At 43.2% G+C, this 23729-nt stretch overlaps 1 protein-coding gene and 1 pseudogene across 2 annotated transcripts in view; one reads left to right on the forward strand and one right to left on the reverse strand.

Moving 5' to 3' along the window:
• Positions 1-5635, forward strand: part of LOC308308881 (protein O-mannosyl-transferase TMTC2-like) — a 62629-nt pseudogene extending 56994 nt beyond the window's left edge. Inside the window, exon 9 of the transcript in view lies at positions 5421-5635. The product of the transcript in view is annotated as a protein O-mannosyl-transferase TMTC2-like (transcript). The remainder of the gene's footprint in view (positions 1-5420) is intronic.
• An 11023-nt stretch (positions 5636-16658) lies between these two features.
• LOC308308882 (protein O-mannosyl-transferase TMTC2-like) overlaps positions 16659-23729 on the reverse strand; it is a gene marked incomplete at both ends in the record, with an annotated part of 106829 nt that continues 99758 nt past the window's right edge. The window contains 2 exons of the mRNA XM_080754338.1: positions 16659-16871; positions 22787-22850. Coding sequence (XP_080610464.1) covers positions 16659-16871; positions 22787-22850 — 277 coding nt within the window. The remainder of the gene's footprint in view (positions 16872-22786; positions 22851-23729) is intronic.

Raw genomic sequence — 23729 nt, forward strand, 5'->3', positions numbered from 1 at the left:
CTGGATCTATCAGCGGCATTCGACACAGTGAATCACCAGCTGCTCCTGGACACCCTTGTTGACCTAGGCATCACCGGGACGGCACTAAAGTGGTTCTCCTCCTACCTGTCGGACGGGAGTCCCCCAGGGATCCGTACTTGGCCCTCTGCTTTTCTCCCTGTTCACTAAATCTCTTACTGTAATCTCTGCTCACAATCTATCCTATCACTGATATGCTGATGACACTCAACTGTTTTTGTCCTTCCCCCCTTCTGCCACCCAGGTGGAAGAACGCATTGCAGCATGTCTGGCCGACATCTCACAGTGGATGTCAGCCCACCACCTCAAGCTGAACCCGGACAAGAAGGAGCTACTCTTCTTCCCAGCTAAGTCTTGCCCCTTGCAAGATCTCACTATTTCCATTGATAATGCATTGGTGACTTCAGTTCCTACTACTAGAAACCTTGGTGTGGTCCTGGACAGCCAGCTATCATTCAAGGCACACATTGCATCAGTCACCCGATCCTGTAGGTTCACACTCTATAACATCCGTAAAATCAGACCCTTCCTCACCCAGGAGGCAGCCCAGCTCCTCATTCAGACATCTGTCATATCAAAACTTGACTATTGTAACTCTCTCCTCACTGGTCTCCCGGCATGTGCACTTAAACCTCTCCAACTGATCCAAAACGCCGCGGCACGACTGGTCTTCAACCAGCCTAAGTTCTCACATGTCTCTCCCCTTCTCCGCAGCCTCCACTGGCTCCCGGTTGCGGCCCGCACTGAATACAAAACACTGATGCTGACCTTCAAAGCAGCCAACGGTATGGCTCCTCCAAGACCTGGTCAACCCCTACACCCCCACCCGTTCACTTAGATCAGCCAACACAGGGATGCTGACAGAACCCTCGCTAAAAACTCCAGGGCAAAAATCCACTCGTCCAAGACAATTTGCCGTCCTGGCCCCCAAGTTGTGGAATAAACTCCCTGTCGCACTTAGAACAACGGACTCACTCGCTAGCTTTCGCCGTGGACTGAAGACTCACCTCTTCAGACTCCACCTAAACCCTTAGCACTACAGAAAATCAATGACCATACATGAAGCTAGTTAGCATTTGTTTTTAGGTTTTTTAGAACTTTGATTATATTGTGTTTTTTTCTAGATAGATATCCATTTGCACTTGTTATATTGCTGTTGATGTACTGACATATTATCTTGTGATGTTTTGTATCTGCTTATTGTAAGTCGCTTTGGATTAAAAGCGTCTGCTAAATGCCTAAACTGTAAACTGTAAACTGTTAAAACCAAACGTGAGTACTATAGCTATACATACACTGAGAGAGCTGCTACCTTAAGACCAAACGTGAGTACTGTAGCTATATACATACAATAGGCATTTTAAGCTGCCCGTTTCTACAACCGCAACGAGAGGCGGAACAACGCCTGCTATGACGTAATCGCCGTAGCGGTCAGAATCGTTAAGCAAACAGCCGTCGGCGACGGGGTCCCACCCCTTTTACTGAACTCTTTGGTTCCCATGGCGATGCGTCTATGCAGCAGAGGTTGTAGACGCTACGTGGAAAGGTTTATCTATCGAGCGTTGATCATTTCCGGTTACCGTTGTCATCTGCCATAGCCGTCCAAAGCTTAAATTGCCCAATATGAGAGCGCTGCTATCTTAAGACCCAAACATTTTAGTTTAGCACAGTGTGATAATGGTATAGCACCTTTAAAGGTGATACACCGTGAAATTTCACTTTTCCTATTTTAAAACCTTTTTTTGGGGTCCCACTAGCACAGGGGTCGGCAACCTTTTTGAAGTGAAGTGCCATGTTTTTATTTTCTAGATAGTCAGTGTGCCTTGTCATTTTGTCAACATTCATTTTAATGACACCCCATCAAAATGTGGATATATTTTGAGTGTCAGGACCTTGTAATAATGATCATTAGACTCAGAGCAATAACCCACCTATCTCTCCGACTCCCTCCCCAGTCAAAGTTCAGAATTTTAATGAATGTAGAATTATGTGCAGGATGTAATTAGCTGCAAATTGGGGGACTTAATGTAATTGACTACGTTTAAAACAATATTTGATTTTAAAATATAAATCCTCTCTCTCACATTTCTGCCAGTGTGCCAGTGATCACCCTCCCCTGTGCCAATGTTGGCACCCGTGCCTAAGGTTGCCTACGCCTGCACTAGCACCTTCTATCCTCACAAAGTCCCATTTCAGACCGATGTGTCTTTCTCTGGTTTTGAGAAGGCGAAGGTTAAAAGTATCCCACGGGTTCTCAAAACAGGCTGTTCAGATTTGCTGCCGATTGTGACGTCATCTGCCGATTGTGACGTCATCACAAAAAAAAAAAAATATATATATTATTTTTTTTCAAAAAAAAAATATTTTTTTCAAAAAAAACATTTCAAAAGGATTTTGGGGGGGTGGCGCAGTTCAGGCCAAAGGTGGTACTGCAGCTGAAATGCTCTGAGAACCATTCAAAAATGAGAGAGGCTCTCTATTCAGGAGTGGTAATTTAGCCTCAAACCTTTTGAAAAACGTTTTTGGGACATAAACAATATGACATAAATACTTTTTAAATGCATGGTGTATCACCTTTAATCTTTGTGTTACAGTATCTATTCCACTGAGTGCATGTTGGATTTAACAGCTTAAGTCAAGACCTTCCTTCCCACTATGTATGTTTCAAACACAAACAACAAACACACAACGGTTTATGTTGTGGCCAGACCAGCTCAAGGATATACATCACTGTCTTTAAGCTGAAGAGAGAGGAATCGTTGGTTTACAATAGTCTCTGGATTCTTTCCAGCACACAGACATAACACATGTAAACAGTGCTCCATTCAAGTCTCTTGTCCCTTTCCTGTGATTAAAGTCCACAGAATTTTCTGTATTTATCACCCAGATGTTTACAGTGATGGTGGACCATCGTTTATAGCTTAACACGTTGCTGCTGCTTACATGGGGTTCCCGCACTGTACAGACAGAAGGTATATTAAACCAGTGGTTCTCTACCTTTTCAGGCCGCGACCCCCCAAAAATCGTATTTTAACTGGGGACCCCCCTCCCGGGGACCCCCCCCCCCCTGACGAGCACTAAGAGTTGAGGCATCACATTTTGTTTAACATGGTTCTATTGTTAATAGCAGATCTACATGATAGATCGGCTATTTTCACAATTTCTGCCTCTAATATTTGACAATTTGGCCAATTTTTTATTTGCCATTAAAAAGTCCTTAAATTGTCACTTTAGAAATGTGCAGATACCCTCTACACACTTAAACTTTATGTTGGTTTATTTACTGATAAGAGAGAAAACAATGTTGCACGTTAAGTTAATCATCTGTGACCCCCAAAATAATTTGGAGACCCCCCTGGGGGTCCCGACCCACAGGTTGAGAACCACTGTATTACTGCTCGAGACATATTCAAATTCACCCTTTGTCAAGTCCCGCCCGTTGTCCCGCCCCTCTTCACACCCATTGGTTGCTGTGTCTTGGTGGGACATTCGGTGGGACACTCCATCCACAACCATTTTAATTCAGTTGCTTCGTATTGTTATTCTGTGTATTCAAATCTCATTTCAAACTTGCTTTCAGTAAAATGGAGCTGCTCAGTGGCAGTATAGTGACTCAGCATGTTTTTAAATATTTTTGTTTCTCCAAAAACTATGTTTTAGCAAATTCAACATAAAAAAGGTGGAACCAGGGCGGGAGGAGGCAGATAGAGCCTCCTGGTTGGTCAGTTAGGGACCAACCAGAAGGCTAACAAAGGGTGAATTCCTCAAGCGCTGACTCGTTACATAAGGAGAGATAAACAAACCCTACTCTTAAAAGCCAGCATAACTCTACTTGAGAAAAAGAATGCTCTAAACAGGCTCTATTTTTGTCCATGCCTTACCCCTTATCCTTAATTATGAAAAACTCATTTGAATATTTCAAATAGCTGATCTACAAGCTCACAACGTGTCGATGTAGATCGGCTATTTTAAGTTTTTTGAAATGTTTTTCAAAATAGTAAAAAAAGGGCAAAGACAAAAATATAGCTGATTTCGTTAAATGCACTCTTCAGCTCAATTTCACCAAATGCATTCATTGTCTGGAATAGTGTTAATGGGTTAGGGTTAATTTAACTCTGACGAGGGTACACATTTTACCAAATTAACGCTGTTCCACTTCAGTTCAGTTAAATCAACACTGGGATTTTATGATTTAAAAATAAATAAAAACGCTAGTGGTGTAAATTGTAATTAGGAACAAGCCCAACACTGGTTAACAGTATCCAGGCCATGACCTTGGACTTGAGAGATTCCTACACGGTCGATACTCTGGTTGCAGCAGCTGCTTTCAATTGGCCACACTTCAGAAGAGCCGCCCTGATTGAATTGCCTCGATAACACACTGCTATACATGGGGTTTCTTAGTTGATATCTTAAAAAAATATCACACACACACACACACACACACACACACACACACACACTCATTTCATGGCACCTTCGAAAGAAAACAAAACACTTTGAAACCTGACCGTGACTGCTACTGTGAGGACTCATTTTAAGGTCTAATTTAATGCATATTTTGATCTACTTGGCTAAAGCAAATTTCACCCCGAGCGCCTGCCTTGATCCACCACAGAAACCTGGCAGCTCTCCTGAAATGCAGCTCATATATCAGAGTGTGTGTCAAACCCAGCACTCTGAAGGACACACTTAGAATAGTTTTGCCAAAAGATGAATTCAAGACCATCCAGTGGCTGCAAGCTTCTTGACTGAAGAATGAAAAGTACTGCGTTGTCGTAACTCAACACCCTGATATGACACACATTTATCCATAAGAGCACTTTTTGACTTTTTTCTACAAGATCTTTGGCCATTGGAATGCTTTGGGAGGAAACGTTATTTAAAAATTGAGCGCCCAGATCCTTACCCTGATCATAACCACAGCAAACTCATTATCCATCTGTAACCTAGTGCCTGAACACTCCAATTCTACCCATACTTCGCAATAGGTTCATGCGACAGCGCCGTCTCTCTCTACGTCGTCCTCAGACGAGCCCTCCATCGTCGTTTCCAGTCATCTCGGTTCTCCATACATCTGGACAGCTCGTTTGTGCTTTCTGCTCCAGCATCTTTCTTTAGTACGTCCACGTAGGTAGGTGTGGGACGTCCCCTTGATCGGTGCCCGTGTGCTGGTTCCCACAGTACAAGCCTTTTGACTGGGAGTTCTTGGTGTCGATGGCAGTGTCCAGCTAGTCTCATCCTCCTGACTGTTATCTTCTCTGATACACTTGGCAGTTCCCCGTACAGACGCTTGTTGGTAATGTGCTCGTCCTGGTTGATGTTCAGCACCACCCTTAACATTCTGGTGTAGCACCCGTCTAGGGACTTCTGTGTGTGTTTGTTTGCTTCCTTCCTGCCAGTATCCAGCTGCTCTGATGAACCTGGGCGCCATCCTCCACCTCAACGGGAAGCTTCCTCAGGCAGAGGCCAACTACCTGCGGGGGCGCTGCAGCTCAAACCGGACGACCTCATCACACAGTCCAACCTGCGGAAGCTGTGGAACATCATGGAGAGACAAGGACTCAGCACTACGCCCGTGTCGGGGACCCCGAAGGGAGGAGACCCCCTCAACTGAAAGAGAATTCCAAGGCTTTCTGTCTGTCCCCTCAATGAAGACAGGATGTCCCCCTCCTGGGGTCTGGTAGGAACATTATGAAATAACAATCTAAAGTCTAAACCAAATGGACCCATACGGGTTTCATTTTACACTCTCAAGAGTTAAATAATTGTTAAACATCTGCATTACTTAAAGACTTTGCAACTTTTCAACCTATCTTCATATAATAGGTCCTCACTAATGTTCATAATAAAAAAAGAAAAAAGGAAAAAAAAGAATTTACTTGGTCTACAAGTCTCCTAGGAGAGCTGTGGGAAGTTCAGAAATCCATCTTGTGACATTTGACAGATTTGTTTTTTAAACAATATTTTTTAAAACAATATTTTGCAACTTTTCAGGAATAGAAAGCCTGCATTTTCTATTAGCTTGGATTCTCCATCGATGATGTCACAAGACGATGGGTTGAACTGCCCACAGCCCTCCACTGAGACACAGACCGAGCAGAAAAAAATTAACACTATACAAGCTCTCAACGTGTATCACATGCATCGTGAGCTTGTACTGTTGATCTGCTATTTTCACCATTTGCCATTTCCCTCGCATCCTCGTATCTTCAAATAGCACGGCCACGGTAGATGACGTGAAGTTTTCTTACCTTGTCTTTCCATCTCTCTGCCCAGGCTGGCACATCATGGTCGCCATGGTCACAGGAGGTCTGTTTAGACCGAGACAGTGGGTTAAAATCAGAATAGGAGATGGTTTTGATGTTATTTAGTCTCTTGAACCCATGTGTCTCTATTCTTTGGCAAACGTTCGGCGAATATAGCAGATCTAAAAGCTTGAGCTTGGCTATTATACATCCCTGGTGGTTCCCGATCATCTTAAATGATAGAGAATCTTAGCTTGTATGTGTTGTTGGTTTAGAGCAGGGGTCTTCAATGGGGGCGTCCAGGGCCTCTAGGGTGTAGAGTTACTAATAATATACAAAACATGCTTCACCTCTCTCTCAGCGAAGGGGTCCATGGGCTGAAAACGTCTCAGGTTTAGAGAGCTTAATACTAATGGAATCTTCTCTTCATTGCAGGGATGCAGAGAAGAATAGAGGAAGTGAAACGGTTGTAACACTGGGTGTTACCAACAGTGCATACAGTAGAGTTCTACACTCATGTGTGGAGTCAGTTCATATCTGTATGACCAGAGTCAGCCGTCACCACCGAGAGTGGCTGCAGGCGGGCGCCAGAACTCGACACGAAATAAAACAGAAAAACATCTTGCTGGTTTGTAGTATGAACCACTGTTGCCAAATTCTGCAAGAGAAATAAGCATTTTTAAGCTATACAAACAAGCCGAAAAGAAGCGACTATTATAGGCCACTGTTGCCCAAATAAGCAACTACACTTGAGAAACCCAATAAGCCAATATTACCAATATTTACAAGCGATTTTACTGAAAAACAAGCCCAAAGTTGCTTATAATAAGCAGACATGGCAACAATGGTATGAACACGGATACAAACTGAGTTCATGAGTATTATGACTAACATTACTGACTTTTGCATAATGAATTGTTGACAATGTACCTAGTACCACTACACACTACATATTGCAATTATATTTACTGTAAAGACCATATAAATTTACATAAAATGCACACCTGTAATGATGAGGTGTGTGGCCAATGAAGACAATCATAATATATAAAAGTAGCTGCAACACTCAGACGCAATAAAGACACTAAAGAAACATTTGAGCAGCTAAGCTGCCTTCTAGGGTTGAACTAACAAGTGACTGGCTGCAGTTAATGCGGGTGCAACCAATCAACGTTTCCTGACCAATCACAGGTAAAGTGAGAAGACCAATCACAAGAACGTTGGGAAGAGGTCCAATTAAAGGGGCATGACTGGCGCCCGCTGGCCTTGCGGTCCAGGCGCATACCACATAAGCTCTGATGCCTGACAGTGTGTGGCGGGTTCGATCCCGACGGCCTTTGCTGCATGTCACTCCCTGTCTCTCTCTCCCTGTTTCCTGTCTACCTACTGTACGGGGGGGGGGGGGGGATTTTGTTTTTGTTTGTTTTCCTGTACTGGTTAAAAACCACAGTAGATGACAGTTTAGTAACACAGCTGGCCTGAAAGATAGAGATCTCCATATACAGTATGGGCATATCAGTTGGATTGGCGCTGCCATACGTGTGAGGGCCACATTTCGAGCATATATATATCTGCTACTTTTAATACTTCTGTGTGACACTAGTAGCATATGATCAAGTAAGTAGGGTATTCCTTTACGAATAAAAAAAATCACACCCAATGTGAAGTGAGCGGTGCCTTTTATGAGTTAATTACTAGCGCCAGCAGAGCACGCAAGTACTCGCAAGGCTCCGTATGTAGGTAGGTTGGTAGCAGTGTGTGTTTAAGCCCGTAGCCCAATCAGGGACCAGCATTTCTGGCAACATCGTTATTAACACCCAGTGAGGGACCAGCATTCCTGGTGATGTCACTGGCATCGCCAGTGGAGATGCCAGTGGTGAGCGCACATGCGGGACGGACACCCATACAAACATAGGAGTGGTTAGCCCCGCTCAAAAACACAAAACATTAAAATATGGAGATTAGAGGTTTGTGCCCAAACAGCGCCGATTTACGACAATGAGCAGAGGATAACAGTGCCCCCAGTAGCTTTATTGTGTCATTCACAGAGCAGAGTCTCATAAACAATATTAATGTTTTTACATATTTCAGGTCAAGCTCCACAGACCGGAGGAAGCTACTGCTATGGTCGCGTCCTCTTTTCCCGGCTACGCCAGACTCTCCATGGGCCTCTATGGGAGGACAGATACAATCTACACCAGCCAGGGGTCATCAATATGTTCGTACACGGACAAATGTGTCCAAAACTCAGCCGCCCGCCTACTCACCAGCACCCACTCCAGAGACCGTATCACACCTGTCCTACATGACCTCCACTGGCTGCCTGTCAAACAACGGATCCACTTCAAAATACTCCTCACCTATAAGGCACTGCACAACCTGGCTCCCCCCTACCTCTCCGACCTCCTCGAGCCATATGTCCCGACTCCCGACCCGTTCACTTAGGTCCAGTGAGGCAGGCCTCCTCGAGGCCCCCAAGGCCAAGCACAGAACCTGGGGCGACAGGGCCTTCTCAGTGGCCGCCCCTACCCTCTTGAACGAACTCCCTAAACGTATCAGAGACGCCCCCTCCCTTCCCACCTTCAAAACCGTTCTGAAAACCCACTATCTCTTACTGTATTTTCTTTTTTTCCTAATAAAACTGTTGTTTTTACCTGCCACACACACACACACACACACACACACACACACACACACACACACACACACACACACACACACACACAAACACACAAACACACAGTCTTGTAAAGCGACTTTGAGTACTCAGAAGCGCTATATAAATTCCAGCTATTATTATTATTATTATTATTACCCGTATGAATCAGCCCTTGGTCTTGTCCGTGGCAAAATGGAACCAAATCATTTGGTTCCATTTGTACACTCTCAAAGTTACAAACCTGAAGAGCAGATTTATGATATGCACCGTATAAATGGAAAAAGTGGTTAAAATGCTTGTGACGCTATGTTAACTACTTTTGTTGGGGACCCCCTTGTGCTGAACTGTCCACAGCCTTCCTCTGAGACCCAGACCAGAATGACACAAATAGTACCATATTATAATGAGCATTAGTGAGCACCAATCATATGAAGATGGCTTTATTGTGGTGATTTTCCATTATTGGGATGATTGTGAAATCTTCACATGCTGTGCGTGAAAGTGACTTGTGAAAACCTCTCTCTCGTTGTGATTTCCTGCTGCGTGTCGCGTCTCAACCTGTCCTTGTTTTTCACAGAAAGAATGTTCACAAAATGTGAAAAATGTTTGCTTCTTAACAAAATGTTGGTAACGTGATTTCAGTCTAGTGCCATTTTAAGAGGTTTAAGCACAATTGATGATTACCAGGATAATATGATTCATTTCAATAATTTTGGCCCAGGATAATCGTGACAATACATGTTCATACCTGGTCACATCCTATATACAGATATGCCCTTTTAGTATGGGGAACTTAAGAAAATCTGTGAAGTAAATCGTTACCAAGAAATTTCTTCACCAATGTGTTTCTAAAGGTGTGTAATAATATGTACTAAAAGGTTGAAATTCAACTCCCGGGGGAAACCTCATAAAAACATGATTTGTGTTTGTGTCCCATTAACTTTACTATACAGGAAAAAAAACACAAAAAATAAATATGCTTTAAGTAGCATGTGAGGGGTCAAACTAGGGGTTTCTCATGATGCTGAATCCATTGCAAGGATTTGTTTTGCACGAAAAACATTCCTTGGGCTACAAATGGCTCCTACAAAACGGTGAAAAGTGATGATTCATCACTAAACCATCGTTTTGTGGGTCTGTTTTTAGCCCAAGGAATGTTTTTCATGCAAAACAAATGCTTGCAATGGATTCAGCATCATGAAAAACCCCTAGTTAGACCCCTCACATGCTACTTAAAGCATATTTATGTTTTGTGTTTTTTTCCTGTATAGTAAATTAATGGGACACACAAATCAGTTTTTTTATGAGGTTTCCCCCGGCAGTTGAATTTCAACCTTTTAGTACATATTATTACACACCTTTAGAAACATATAGGTGAAGAAATTTCTTGGTAAAGATTTACTTCGCAGATTGGTCAAATAGCTTATAAAAACCCCTTACTATTTCAACTCGTGTCAATTTAAAGGTGCTAATGTTTCACCGCAAAGTGTCTTCTTCATGATGTGCAATGGTACGCAGAGCCAGGGTCCGCTTCAGGGCATGCAACAAAAAAAAAAACACAGGTTGAGAACCACTGCTTTACGCCACTGATCAGTTCTCTTGTCGTCCTTGGCCCGAGAGAGAGAGAGAGAGAGAGAGAGAGGGCATCAAAGTACTTCCTCATTGGGTGTGGAGCTACCATGACCTGACCTGGAAATATCCAGAGGAGAATAGAGACGGGGTCACAGCCTGAACATGCTCTCTGTCCACAGAGCGGAGGTCGACTATATGCAATGTGAAGAGATTTATCACCCATTGCCCGAAGACTTACCCTGCAAGCTGATGACGTTATGATAACGTCCTCCGGTGACTCCGGTGACTTTCAGAACTAGGCCAGATCACAGCCTGTATGGGGATGATCTTAACGTCATTACCAGGACGTCATATGGACTATAGGATTATTGTTATTGTTTGTAATGTTAGTTGAAATATGACCATGTAAGGTTATATTCTAGGACATATCTGACAAGTTATTTGTCTTTGATTAATCCAGGAGGTCCGTTTTCGTGGGCAGGATTTATGTTGGTTGAAATCAGGTGATATTCTAGGCCAGATCTGACTAGTCATGGTTTGACTTGATCTGGCCCCAATCGAGACGTCACTGATTGGTCCAGGTCCTGACCGTCCTTGCTGGGTACAGGCCTAATGTGTGCAGAAGTTCCAGTGTTTGAGGACTATTCTAGGACTATTCTAAGTCCAAACGGTTTACTGTGTTTGTCTTTGAAAATAGTGTCAAAGTGTGTGTGTGTGTGTGTGTGTGTGTGTGTGTGTGTGTGTGTGTGTGTGTGTGTGAGTGTGTGTGTGTGTGTGTGTGTGTGTGTGTGTGTGTGTGTGTGTGTGTGTGTGTGTGTGTGTGTGTGTGTGTGTGTGTGTGTGCGTGCGTGCGTGTGTGTGTGTGTGTGTGCGTGCGCGTGCGCGCATGCGTGTGTAGTTGCAAATACTAGTAAGTAAAATCCTGAGCATTAATATAAAAATAAACCATTTCTTTTACACTCAGTGAAGTCGGATTAACACTTTTTTCCCCTCCCGCTGCCAAAAAGGTCTCCATATGAACCAAGAATAACTAAGTAAAACAGTATTGAAGAGAAGATTAAACCAAATTATTCACACTCTTGACAATTCAAAGACTTCAAGAAATAATCTCTTTGGAAGTTTCAAGTGTGTTGAATTGCAGAGGACAAAAGTCTCCTGGGGGGGAACATCAATTCTGCACTGAGCCAAGAGTTGTCAAACCCATGAATTTATTTTACTTATTGTGAAAAACTGTTCACTTCTCCGTTACAAAACACAACACATACAGTAAGGCTACAAATCCACACCAAACAATCTCCTATAGGGCGTCAGCAGTGGCGGCCATATCCGTTTTTCCCCACAGAGATTTATGAAAATATTTTCATAATTCTCTGTGGGAAAAATGAACGTGTTTTATATCTGTGCGCCACTGCTATGCCCTATCATGATTTTAACCCATTAAGACCGGGAACGCAATATTACGTATTACTACTTTAACCATTGTTTTATGCTTTAGCTGTTGAAAAATAGCAGATATACAAGCTCACAGCACGGCTCCGAGTGCCGCGCTGTGAGATTGTAGATCTGCTATTTTTTAATACTCTTGAACGTTATTTGTGCAAGTCTTTGAATATTAATGACCCGGCTCTATACATGTCTTATAAATCAAATCAGTGGTTCTCAAACATTTGGCCGCAGACCCCCATCTCAAAATATGTTGTTCCAGGGACAAATATTTGAGTTACAAAAAATATATATCATCACTGTCAAAGTTGACAGCAGATCTACAAGCAGACAGCAGACAGCAGATCTACAAGCACACAACGCCTCGCACCGAGGCGTTGTGTGCTTGCAGATCGGCTGTTTTCACTAGTTGAAATCATTTTTAAAATGATAAATACAAAACAAACGGTTTTGGACATACAAGGTTTCCACCCGACAACGACGATATATTCAAAGATTTGCAAACATTTTCAAAAAATTTCAATATTTGTCAATGGCTAAAGTATAAAATAATTCCAGCTATCTCTCTCTGTGTCAGACAGACCTTCTGTAACCATAACTACCACCTGGTGTCCCTGAGCAGAGAGGCGACCGCGGTTTTCCCGGTGACCCTGAGCGCAATGGTGGGGGCGCGGGAGTGTGGGGAACACACCACTGACTATTGCTGATGATGGAGAGGTTATATAGCTTCATGTAGGCACTCTTGCCGATTGCAAGATATTTAAAAGTTATTTGGGGCCATGATGATAACCCCTTCCCACTACTAGACTAATAAGGATTTATATTGTCTGTGTTACTGTTTACAACCACAATTATTTACGTGTGGCAAGATCGCGGTTCCACTAGTTTTACTAGTAGGCTGGCTAGTGTAGGCGCCTTTTCAGAAGTTAATTTAATGTTTTCCATTAATGATTTCCTTTATCCTCATCTAGTCTTGCGCTAATGCACGCAACTGTTTTCGCCAGGTTTTAAGGCCTAGTAGGCTTTTCAGAAGTTAATTCACGCTATTGTTTTCCATTTAATGATTTCCTTTATCCTCATCTAGTCTTGCACTAATGCACGCAACTGTTTTCGTCAGGTTTTAAGGTCTTGTTTTAGTTGTTTCTCATAAGCTCGCGACCCTCCTTGCCCATCGGCCCCCACCGTTACGCTCAGGGTCACCGGGAAAACCGCAGTCGCAGCAGAGAGACGGGAAGACAAAGTAACACCATTTCATGTGCTCTACCATAGTGGTTCTCAACCTTTTCAGGCCGCAACCCCCCAAAATAATCATATTTGAACTGACGACCCTCCAAAAAATAAATAATGATCATATTTGAACTGGGCACCCCCCAAAAAATAAATAATAATCACATTTGAACTGGGGACCCCCGGAAATTATCATATTTGAACTGGGGAGCCCCCCACCCTGATAAGCACTTGGAATTGTAGGAGATGAGGCATTACATTTTGTTTGACTTAGCTCCACAGATAAGTATTGTGAAAATAACCGATCTACAAGCTTGTAGATCGTAGTTTTCAAACTGTTTTGCCTCTTTCTTCTCATTTTTGGCCAATGTTTCACCAGTTTTTAGTTTGTTGATTGCTTTTGATGCAGTATTGGTCTTTTTTTCTTTCTTTTGAGGTATTAAAAAGGTCTTTAAAAAGGCCGGGCATGGCCAGACTAATATAACACTTTAACTTTTCTTTTTAAAGCTCTGGCAGATTTGTCCAGGCTAATTCAAGGCTTAATCAGGCCTCCAAAATAAACATACTTGAACCTGACAAGCACTTGGAATTGTAGGAGTTGAGGCGTTCAATTTAGTTTGACTCGGTTCAAAACACAGATACATATGGGAAAACAAGTTATTTAAAAAAGGGGAAAAAAAATCCTTCCCGACCCACAGGTGGAGAACCACTGATCTATAGTCTACCTGTTTGAGGAAGAGAGGAATCGGGGACATGACATCACCTCGTTTAAAGGAGAATTCCGGATGAGTGTTTTTTTTTTTAGGGTAATCTGGTGTTATTCCATCCATTAACCAGGCGTAGAGATGTAAAGAAATAAAAAGTCAATTTCTAGCGCATGGTAGCTCTGACCGGAGGGGGTGGGATCTAGCGACCGTTGGCCTTTTTACAGCAGCCCATTATTGACAAAACTCTGGGGATACATCTCCGCCATTATGAAGGAGAGATGTAAACAAGAGAATTTTATTTTGGAGCGATACAAATAAGCGATTTAGTGAAAAACGCACTGCTCGCGGTAGGAGCTGCTGAGGACTCAAGTTTCGAGATAAAAAAAAAAAAAAACACCTGTACCGATTGTTCAGGGATATCATGAGATCAGATTAATGTAATAAAACAGCTAGTCCGGAATTCTCCTTTAATGTTGTAAATTGTCACAATTCTCCCCCGATTTCTTTTTCCTTCGAAATATTAAATAAATAGTGAAAATAGCAGAACCACTTTGGCTATTTTCGTTATCCTTTGTTTGACAAAGCATGTACGGCTTAAGAGTGGTTAAGGTGACAATGAAAAAAGGGCACAGTGTTGGTATTTTTTACAAAAGTATCACATATTAATAAATTAAAGTCCTCATCCGATCAGATGGGATCAAATAAAACATTTCCATTTGACACACAGCACAATACAAAAGTGATAACGTCGCTCGGCACGAGAGGCGTTAAAAAGACTCATTATTACGGGCTTTGGCACAGTTTGAAGAGATTCCTCTGGATCTGCACCTCACCTTACCGCCTGGGGTTTTAATGTGATGCAACAAATTATGTACATTTAGGCTCATAAATGCATCGTCGGGGAGGGGGGCGGGGCAGTACCTCGAGATGTTTTGCGTTGGCATGCTTTGTAGTCAGGAGATATCTTCAGAAATATCCCATTAACTTAAAGGATAAAACACACCAAAATAAATATGCTTTAAGTAGGATGTGAGGGGTCAAACTAGGGGTTTTTCATGATTCTGAATCCATTGCAAGCATTTGTTTAGCACAAAAAATATTCCTTGGGCAAAAAATTGCCCCACAAAACTAGTGGTTTAGTGATCGAGTCATCACTTTTCAGCCGCCTTTACCCTAGGGAAACTGAATTTCAGTCTTTGTGAGATTTCTAGACACCTTTACAAACACATTGGCGAAGAAATATTTTGGTAAGGAATTTATTCCAGGACTTTTTAAGATATCCCCTGACTATTGATATTGTTCATTCATTCATTGTTCTGTTCTCTGTCTTTTTCAAATCATGAGCACGTACAGGAAAGGTTCAGGGTTACGGCTAACCCTGATGATTAGTGGTTTTTATTTGTCATCCTTTAAAAATGAACTTCTCATGATGATGCAGTAGGTCATATGTAGACTGGAGTCCAGAGTCGTTGGAATCCGTTCGTCTGAGGAATTTGAAGGCGTTCCCTTCCGTCATATATATATATATATATATATATATACCCTGTATATATATATATATATATATGTTACAGGGTAACTGGGTAACTCAGGGAGACTTGGGTAAGAGCGCTCGTTTTGTAGTTCACCACACACTAATCACCACCAGATGGCGACGCAGCCATTCAATAGTGAAGGCGCTGACGTCACTCGTTTGCGACTCTCTTTCTTTATTTACTAGCCTAGCCTAGCCTAGCCTAGCCTAGCCTAGCCTAGCTTAGCCATTAGCTCCATTGTAGTCACTTGGACAGGGCGTTTATCGTGGGCTTGCCCAGGCCTTACGGCCTGGGCATAAATATAACGATTGCATTCACCACGGCTTCGTAACTCGCGCGGCGCTCCGCCGGCCGCGCGGCCCTGGCCCAAGGTCCGCTGGCCTTCGCGCCGCTTGCAATGTCGTGGACAATCGAGAGGCTCCGCCTGGAGAACGTTGTTGTGGGCGACCGCTTGTTCCGCCCCGTGCTGCACGGCGAGTGCTCCGTTTCTCTAATTCTCTGAGACGCAAAAAAACCGTGACATATATATACCCTGGCAGGCAACAGGGGCGTGGCTTTAGGGAAAATGGGCATGAATGCAAAAAAAGCCCAGATCGCCATCTGGTGACCAAATAAATTAATAGTGCAGTTTTTATTGTTAAGCTTGCTGCAAGCTGCTATAAATTATGACTGTATAATTTTTTCTTGTTTTTCTCTCACCTTGCTTCTCAAGTCTGACCATGGTCCTATTTGATTCGTATTTCCAAACGTCACCAAATTTGTAAGTAAATGTCCCCCCCCCCCCCCCTTCCCCCCCGAACACTGAGGGTGAGAAAAAAAATCCGTCGAACAGAGCGAATCAGTCTCAATTCCAGGCCAGGTAATTTGACACTTGTTCACCAAACGGCTTCTAAAACCATAGCTATATTTTCCAGGGAACCGCATTTAAACGCAGTGCTCTGTCTCCCTGTGTCCTCAGAGTTTCAGTGTTTCATTGAACGACTGTCACATTAGAGCACGTTAGGGTCAAGGTGACATTATAGGCTGACTGTTTTGTCCCCCGCCACACTGCCACGTCAGGACCATAACCTGCAAGCCGTCGTTTTGAACACGGTTCCCCCGAAACCGCCATCCTGCAAACTTTTCTAACAAGGAAAACGGCTTTCCATTTTAGTTCAAAGTTTGTTCCTTCATGTCATCATACCAAACCCCAGGAGGGGGACATCCTGTCTTCATTGAGGGGACAGACAGAAAGCCTTGGAATTCTCTTTCAGTTCAGGGGGTCTCCTCCCTTTGGGGTCCCCGACACGGGCGTAGTGCTGAGTCCTTGTCTCTCCATGATGTTCCACAGCTTCCGCAGGTTGGACTGTGTGATGAGGTCGTCCGGTTTGAGCTGCAGCGCCCGCAGGTAGTTGGCCTCTGCCTGAGGAAGCTTCCCGTTGAGGTGGAGGATGGCGCCCAGGTTCATCAGAGCAGCTGGATACTGGCAGGAAGGAAGCAAACAAACACACAGCGTTAGGCTTGATTTATTCTTCGTCGCACGGCACTGTCGCTTGCCCACACGGACAGTTATTGACTGCAACTATACTAGAAGTATCAAATGAGGCTTTACGGGGGAAGTAGCTCTATATTTGAAAGGAGATATTCATGGATAACATGTTATTGCGACCGAAGGTCGCAGTTTACCATGAGAAACGTCACAGCCGTCTGCGTGTAGACGTCTGTGTACACATTTTTACGGTCTATGGGCAAACCCATAGACCGTAGAAATGTGTCATCATGATGTCATCATGCTCTGATCTCACTGTGATGTCAGGGGAACCACTCTACCAGAATGGGTTTGCCGCTCTGACATCACGCTCTGGCTTCACTGTGATGTCTGATGTCACACTAGCAGAATCCCTTTTATGCCCATATATGGAGTTCCCTGATGTCATCAATATTAATGATGCCCTGTTAGAGAGAGCCCTGTGATGCGAGGGGGAACAAATCCCTTTCATGCCCATATATGGAGATATGGAGATCCCTGTGATGCCAGGGGAACAAATCCCTTTTATGCACATATGGAGATCCCTGATGTCCACATCCCTGATGTCCACATCACTGCTTGTCGCCCTGAGGCGCCTTACTATAGTACTGTGAAACTAATACTAGTTTCATGGAACACTGTATTTATACTGCCCATTTGTGGTGCGGCTACACCCCAACACGCACACACGCACGCAAGGAGGAGTGTTTAAGGATGGGTTTTTGGTGTGGTTATGATCAGGGTATACACAGATCTGGGCGTTCAATTGTGGAATAACGTTTCCTTTACCATTGCATTCCAACAGATGAATGAATATCCACTGCATTTATCAAATTGTGTACAAAAGTCCAAAATGCTCTAAATGTGTGTCATATCAGGGTGTTGAGTTACGACAATGCAGTACTTTTCATTCTTCTGTCAAGAAGCTTGCAACCACTGGATGGTCTTGAATTCATCTTTTGGCAAAACTATTCTAAGTGTGTCCTTCAGAGTGCTGGGTTTGACACACACTCTGATATATGAGCTGCATTTCAGGAGAGCTGCCAGGTTTCTGTGGTGGATCAAGGCAGGCGCTCGGGGTGAAATTTGCTTTAGCCGAGTAGATCAAAATATGCATTAAATTATACCTTAAAATGTGTCTTTGCAGTAGCAGTCACGGTCGCGTCTCTAAGTGTTTGTGTTTTCTTGCGATAGTGCCGTGAAATGACCTTTAGAAATACACAGTAGAAGAGAGTTTGGTGATATACTGTTTCTAGAAGACGTTCCAAATAATGTAATACAATTGGCCCCTCCTCTTTTTACATATCGGCCGACACTGACGAGTTGCATAGTTGAACACTCACTTTTATTGTCCAAATAATGTCTGCCTCTATCTCATCAACAAAGCCAGAATGTGTATGCGTGTGTGTGTGCGCACGTGCATGCACTCACGCGTACCTGCATCTAAGTATGTTTTGTGATATCAACCAAGAAACCCCATGTATTATTGAGACAATTCAATCAGAGCGGCTCTTCTGAAGTGTGGCCAATTGAAAGCAGCTGCTGAAACCAGAGCATCGACCGTATAGCAATCTCTCGAGTCCAAGGTCACCGACCGAACTCTCAGCACGCCACTGTTAACACGCCCAGATTTCATCCTCACCTCTTTTACGCCTCACCTCCCAGATGGGACTCATTCCCATGGCCTGGGAATCCGGAGTGTGTGACATATGGTTAGTGTCTTGGCAACTCAGGTTCCCTCTTTCCCAAACACAACCGGCTTTGCTTGTGGTAAACCCTGCTATTTCTACAGAGTTTACATTCTGTTTCTCAAGTATAGAGTCACGCTGGCTTTTAAAGAGTAGGGTTTGTTTATCTCTCCTAATGTAACGTGTCAACGCTTTGAGGGATTTGAATAATGTCTCGAGCAGAACATTTGAAGATGCCTTGAAATGCCTCACGTAGCGTCACACCGGTGTTGACGCTCTGACTCTGGTGGTTGTGCTTTCTGTGCAGTTCAGGGACCACACGTAAGCAGCAGGAATATGCTAGTCTAGATCAGTGGTCCTCAACCTTTTCAGGCCGCGAACCCCAAAATAATCATATTTTAACTGGGGACCCCCCCCCACCCCCCACCCTGACGAGCACTAAGAGTCGAGGCATTACATTTTGTATAACACGGTTCTATTGTGAAAATAGCAGATCTACACAACGCGTCGCGTTGCGAGGCGTTGTGAGCATGTAGATCGGCTATTTTCACAATGTCTGCCTCTAATATTTGACAATTTGGCCAATGTTTAATTTGTCATTTTAGAAGTATTAAAAAGTCCTTAAAGGTGATACACCATGCATTTAAAAAGTATTTATGTCATATTGTTTATGTCCCAAAAACGTTTTTCAAAAGGTTTGAGGCTAAATTAACACTCCTGAATAGAGAGCCTCTCTCATTTTTGAATGGCTCTCAGAGCATTTCAGCTGCAGTACCACCTTTGGCCTGAACTGCGCCACCCCCACCCCAAAATCCTTTTGATTTTTCTTTTTTTTTTTTGAAAAATATTTCCTTTTTTTATTTTTTTTTATGACGTCACAATCGGCAGATGACGTCACAATCGGCAGCAAATCTGAACAGCCTGTTTTGAGAACCCGTGGGATACTTTTAACCTTCGCCTTCTCAAAACCAGAGAAAGACACATCGGTCTGAAATGGGACTTTGTGAGGATAGAAGGTGCTAGTGGGACCCCAAAAAAAGGTTTTAAAATAGGAAAAGTGAAATTTCACGGTGTATCACCTTTAAATTGACACGTTAGAAATGTCCAGAGACCCTCTATACACTTAAACCTTATGGTGGTTTGTTTACTGTTGAGGGAGAAAACAATGTTGCACATTAAGTTTATCATCTGGGGACCCACCAAAATAATTTGGGGACCGCCAGTGGTTCTCCACAGGTTGAGAACCACTGGTCTAGATAAATGTAATCACTGTAAACAATTGGGTGATATATACTGTACTGTACACTCTGTGGACTTTAATCAGAGCAAAGGGACCAGAGACTGTTAGTAATGGAGCCACATCACGTTCTCATCCTCGACTGGACCTCAATCCATTTATCGTTGTTGTCGGGTGAAAACCTTGTACTGTATGTCCAAAACCGTTCGTTTTGCATTTATCATTTAAAAAATGATTTAAACGATTGAAAACAGCCGATCTACAAGCACACAACTTTTTTGGCTCAGGGCACCCCTATAAATATTATTTTCATCTGAGGCACCCCTACAATATATTCATAATTTTCACTCCCAACACCTTATATTTATTCCATGTTTTAGCGATTATGTTGCAAGGAAAACATTGAGAATAGCCATTTTGGTTAGAAAATAACTTTGTACTTCAAGTTTAAAATGATACTAAATATGCTTTTAAGTGTCCAAATAAATTCCAAATATTAAGAAATTATCTTGCGGCACCCCAGGGTGCCCCGTCACCCACTTTGAAAACCCCTGGCCTAGTGGTATGTGAGATTAGTTGTGGACACACACACACACACACACACACACACACACACACACACACACACACACACACACACACACACACACACACACACACACACACACACACACACACAGGTCGTGATAATGATCAACTCTTTCAAGGAACTGCAGTGACTTTTCATAGGATCTCTACACATTATGCACATGTTATTAATAATGCACACACACGCACATGCGCGCGCGTACGCACACACACACACACACACTCACACACAGAGGGTTGTCGCGTCGATAACGATCATCTCTTTCAAGGCAACTTCGGTGACTTCTAGCAGTTTCCTAGGATCTCAACACATCTCCGCTGCGTTCAAAATCCAACCACAAGAAAATGCATAGATATCATCACCCACTGTCCCGTTGATTGATTACACTCACTGGCTGCTTCTTCTCCGCGCTGGACTTTGTGCAGAGATGAAAGAAAGCCGAAGCTTCTCTCCAGAACCAACAAGACCAACATAAGTCACGCGGCACGCCGTCACCGACGCAGACACACATGACAAATGACCACAGGAAGCGCCATGTAGGGCCGTCTGAAAATACGGGGGCTCCCGTGACTCTAAATTACCTCTCCCAGACGAGTCCACGCGCCCGCTTCCTTTGAAGTGACTGATTGATACCGTTAAGGTTGAACAGACCCAAACATCCTCACCACAGAGATCTGATACGCCTCAGCCTGCAACTCTACTGGGATTAGCACATATTTACTTTGTAACTGTATACCTATACATCCAACAGGGCATGGCAGTGGTCGGCCATTTTCTGGTTCCGTCGCTCCAGACCCCATTCATTTTTTCCCATCGAGATTTCCAAAAATATGTACAGTATATCAATTATGATAAGCCTAGAATCAAGTCATCCAGGACCCTGGTCATTCATGAAATCTGTGATTTCTTTGAAATAATATTTAATTATATGATATACTATATTTAATAATACCCTTTATTTTGTGTTTTTCTTATTTTATTTTTTTCTCCACTGAATCAAATCGTGTGTCTGCCCGACAGCAGATGTAGACCGTATTTGTATTAATGCAATTTTCCTGACCGTCCTGGCAACTTAACTTATACATGCCTGGCTAGTCAACCGAGCCTGGTGGAGATCCTCGGAGCGCCTGTTTCTAGTGTGTGCACGTGTGTGCACATGTATGTGTGTGCACAAACTGCACATGTACGTATGTGTGCTAAAAGGACTAGCAGGCCAGGTATTCATGTTAGGTCTTTAAAGGACAACTCTGCACTTAACTCATATGCTGCCATTTAACAATACCTTCGTACTCTTTAACTGCCATTCGTCTCCATAGACTTCCATGTAATTCATAGTGCACGGATCATGCACACCCATGCCTAGATAATGCACCACGTGTGTCCACATTGCTCACAGCTTTCAAACAAAAAAATCCGAATGGAAATCCGTTCAGGCATTCATGAGATAGCAGCCATTATGTTTTACACTGTTGTGAGCTTGGAGGTCTGCTACCTGAGTTCTATGGGGGTTGTATGGGGGTTAAACAAGCAATTTCGCGATCGCTATCATGCCTACTAACGTTTTTGGGGTCCCAAAACATTTTTTGAAAAAATTATTATTTTTTTTTTCAAAATGGCGGAAATTCTCGGGTTCCTCGGGCGTGGCAGGGAGGGACATCGCGAAATTCTCGGGTTCCTCGGGTTTGGCAGGGTATGAGTTAACATCTAGGCTAATTTTCCTATTTATATTGACCCCAAATGACTGTCCATGGGGTGGGTCTATTAGGCAGAATTGCCTCTGTCGTCCATTTTCCCCAGCAGCAGAACCCAGCAGCCCTCATAGCATAGAGTGGAGCCCATCGCTCGTAAAAGCCTATCGATTTTACACTATTTGTTGCGGTCAAAAGTGTTTTTTTCTTTTTTTCATGAATGTGTTGCTAGTTGTCATTACAAACACGTCAATGCCTTGGTTGTCCCACACGAGCCGCCACAGTCTCATAAATAATGTTTTGGGGTGAGCATTCGGCACAACTGCCAATCAAAGTGACTGTACAGGCCAATCACATCACGCCTTTTTCGGGACTTGGCAAAACACATAACAGCATAAGATATGTTTAGCAGAGTGAGGCGGCTCATGTGGGACAACGATGGCATGGATGCATGTGTATTCTAATAACAGATTGATTAAAAAAATGCATAAAAGGCTTATTGCTCCACTCTATGCTATGAGGGCTGCTGGGGAAACTGGACGACAGGGGCATTTCTGCCTAATAGACCCCATGGACAGTCATTTGGGATCAATGTACAGTAAGTAGGAGTCTGGAGTTGTCCTTTAAGGTAGCAGCTCTCATATTGTATGTATAGCTACAGTACTCACGTTGGGTCTTAAGGTAGCAGCTCTCTCATATTGCCTCTCTGCTGCGTCGTTTAGACTGGCCTGTCTGTGGAGATAGAACAAAAATGAAAGGTGGACACACTTAGCAACCTGGCACAACATATTTTCAGATGGTCGTCCGCAGCCAAATACATATAGATTTGGGGGTACTTGACAGGAAAAAGTGTGAGAACTACTGCTATAGGGGAGGGAGTCGGGACCTTAGCCACTTGGTTGTGCCCTAGATGTTAGATAACTATCTAATCATCTGGCTACTGCAAGATTAACCCACCCAGAGTGCTACATAATGTACAAAATGACCACTAGTGCAGTGTGTTTATGGCGTGAGGAGAGAATAATGGTCAATTAGAACAGCTGGTATAATCACTTTCACATGGGTTTATCAGGGATGATCAGAGACATACTGTATGTGTTGCTACTGTACTTTCTGAACCTGATTGACCTTCCCTTGAACTTCCTGTTTGTAGTGTCATTCCTTAGTATGAAACGCTGAGGTTACAGGAGTTCTGAGGATGATCTTACTGCCAGAAACAGACCACCAGCGAGCCGTCTGGCACAGCTGGGTATGTGAGGTGCCAATAGTTAAGCAGCTCCATACCTCTGTATGCCAACAGGGCATGAAGTGCAATTTGCTGTGCCAAAGTCCATTAAATTAAGGAGAGCATTGTGTTCCAGTCGTTTCCAGCTGATCTTTTATATGACTCATATTGAACGTAATTTATTGTTTTTACTCTTTGTTTTTGTTAGGTGACGCTGAGTGCAACATCGTGTGTGCTTCATTAACACCCATATTCGTGACTACCTTATTTCACTGACTAAAACTAAATAAAAACTAAGCTACGATGACTAAAACTCGTGACTAAATATATTAACAATTTTGTAAACAAATAAAAACTAGACTAAAATGATAGAGGGACTGACTAGG

The sequence above is a fragment of the Nannobrachium achirus genome (genome assembly GCF_963921795.1).
Source record: "Nannobrachium achirus genome assembly, chromosome: 23".
Taxonomy (NCBI): domain Eukaryota; kingdom Metazoa; phylum Chordata; class Actinopteri; order Myctophiformes; family Myctophidae; genus Nannobrachium; species Nannobrachium achirus.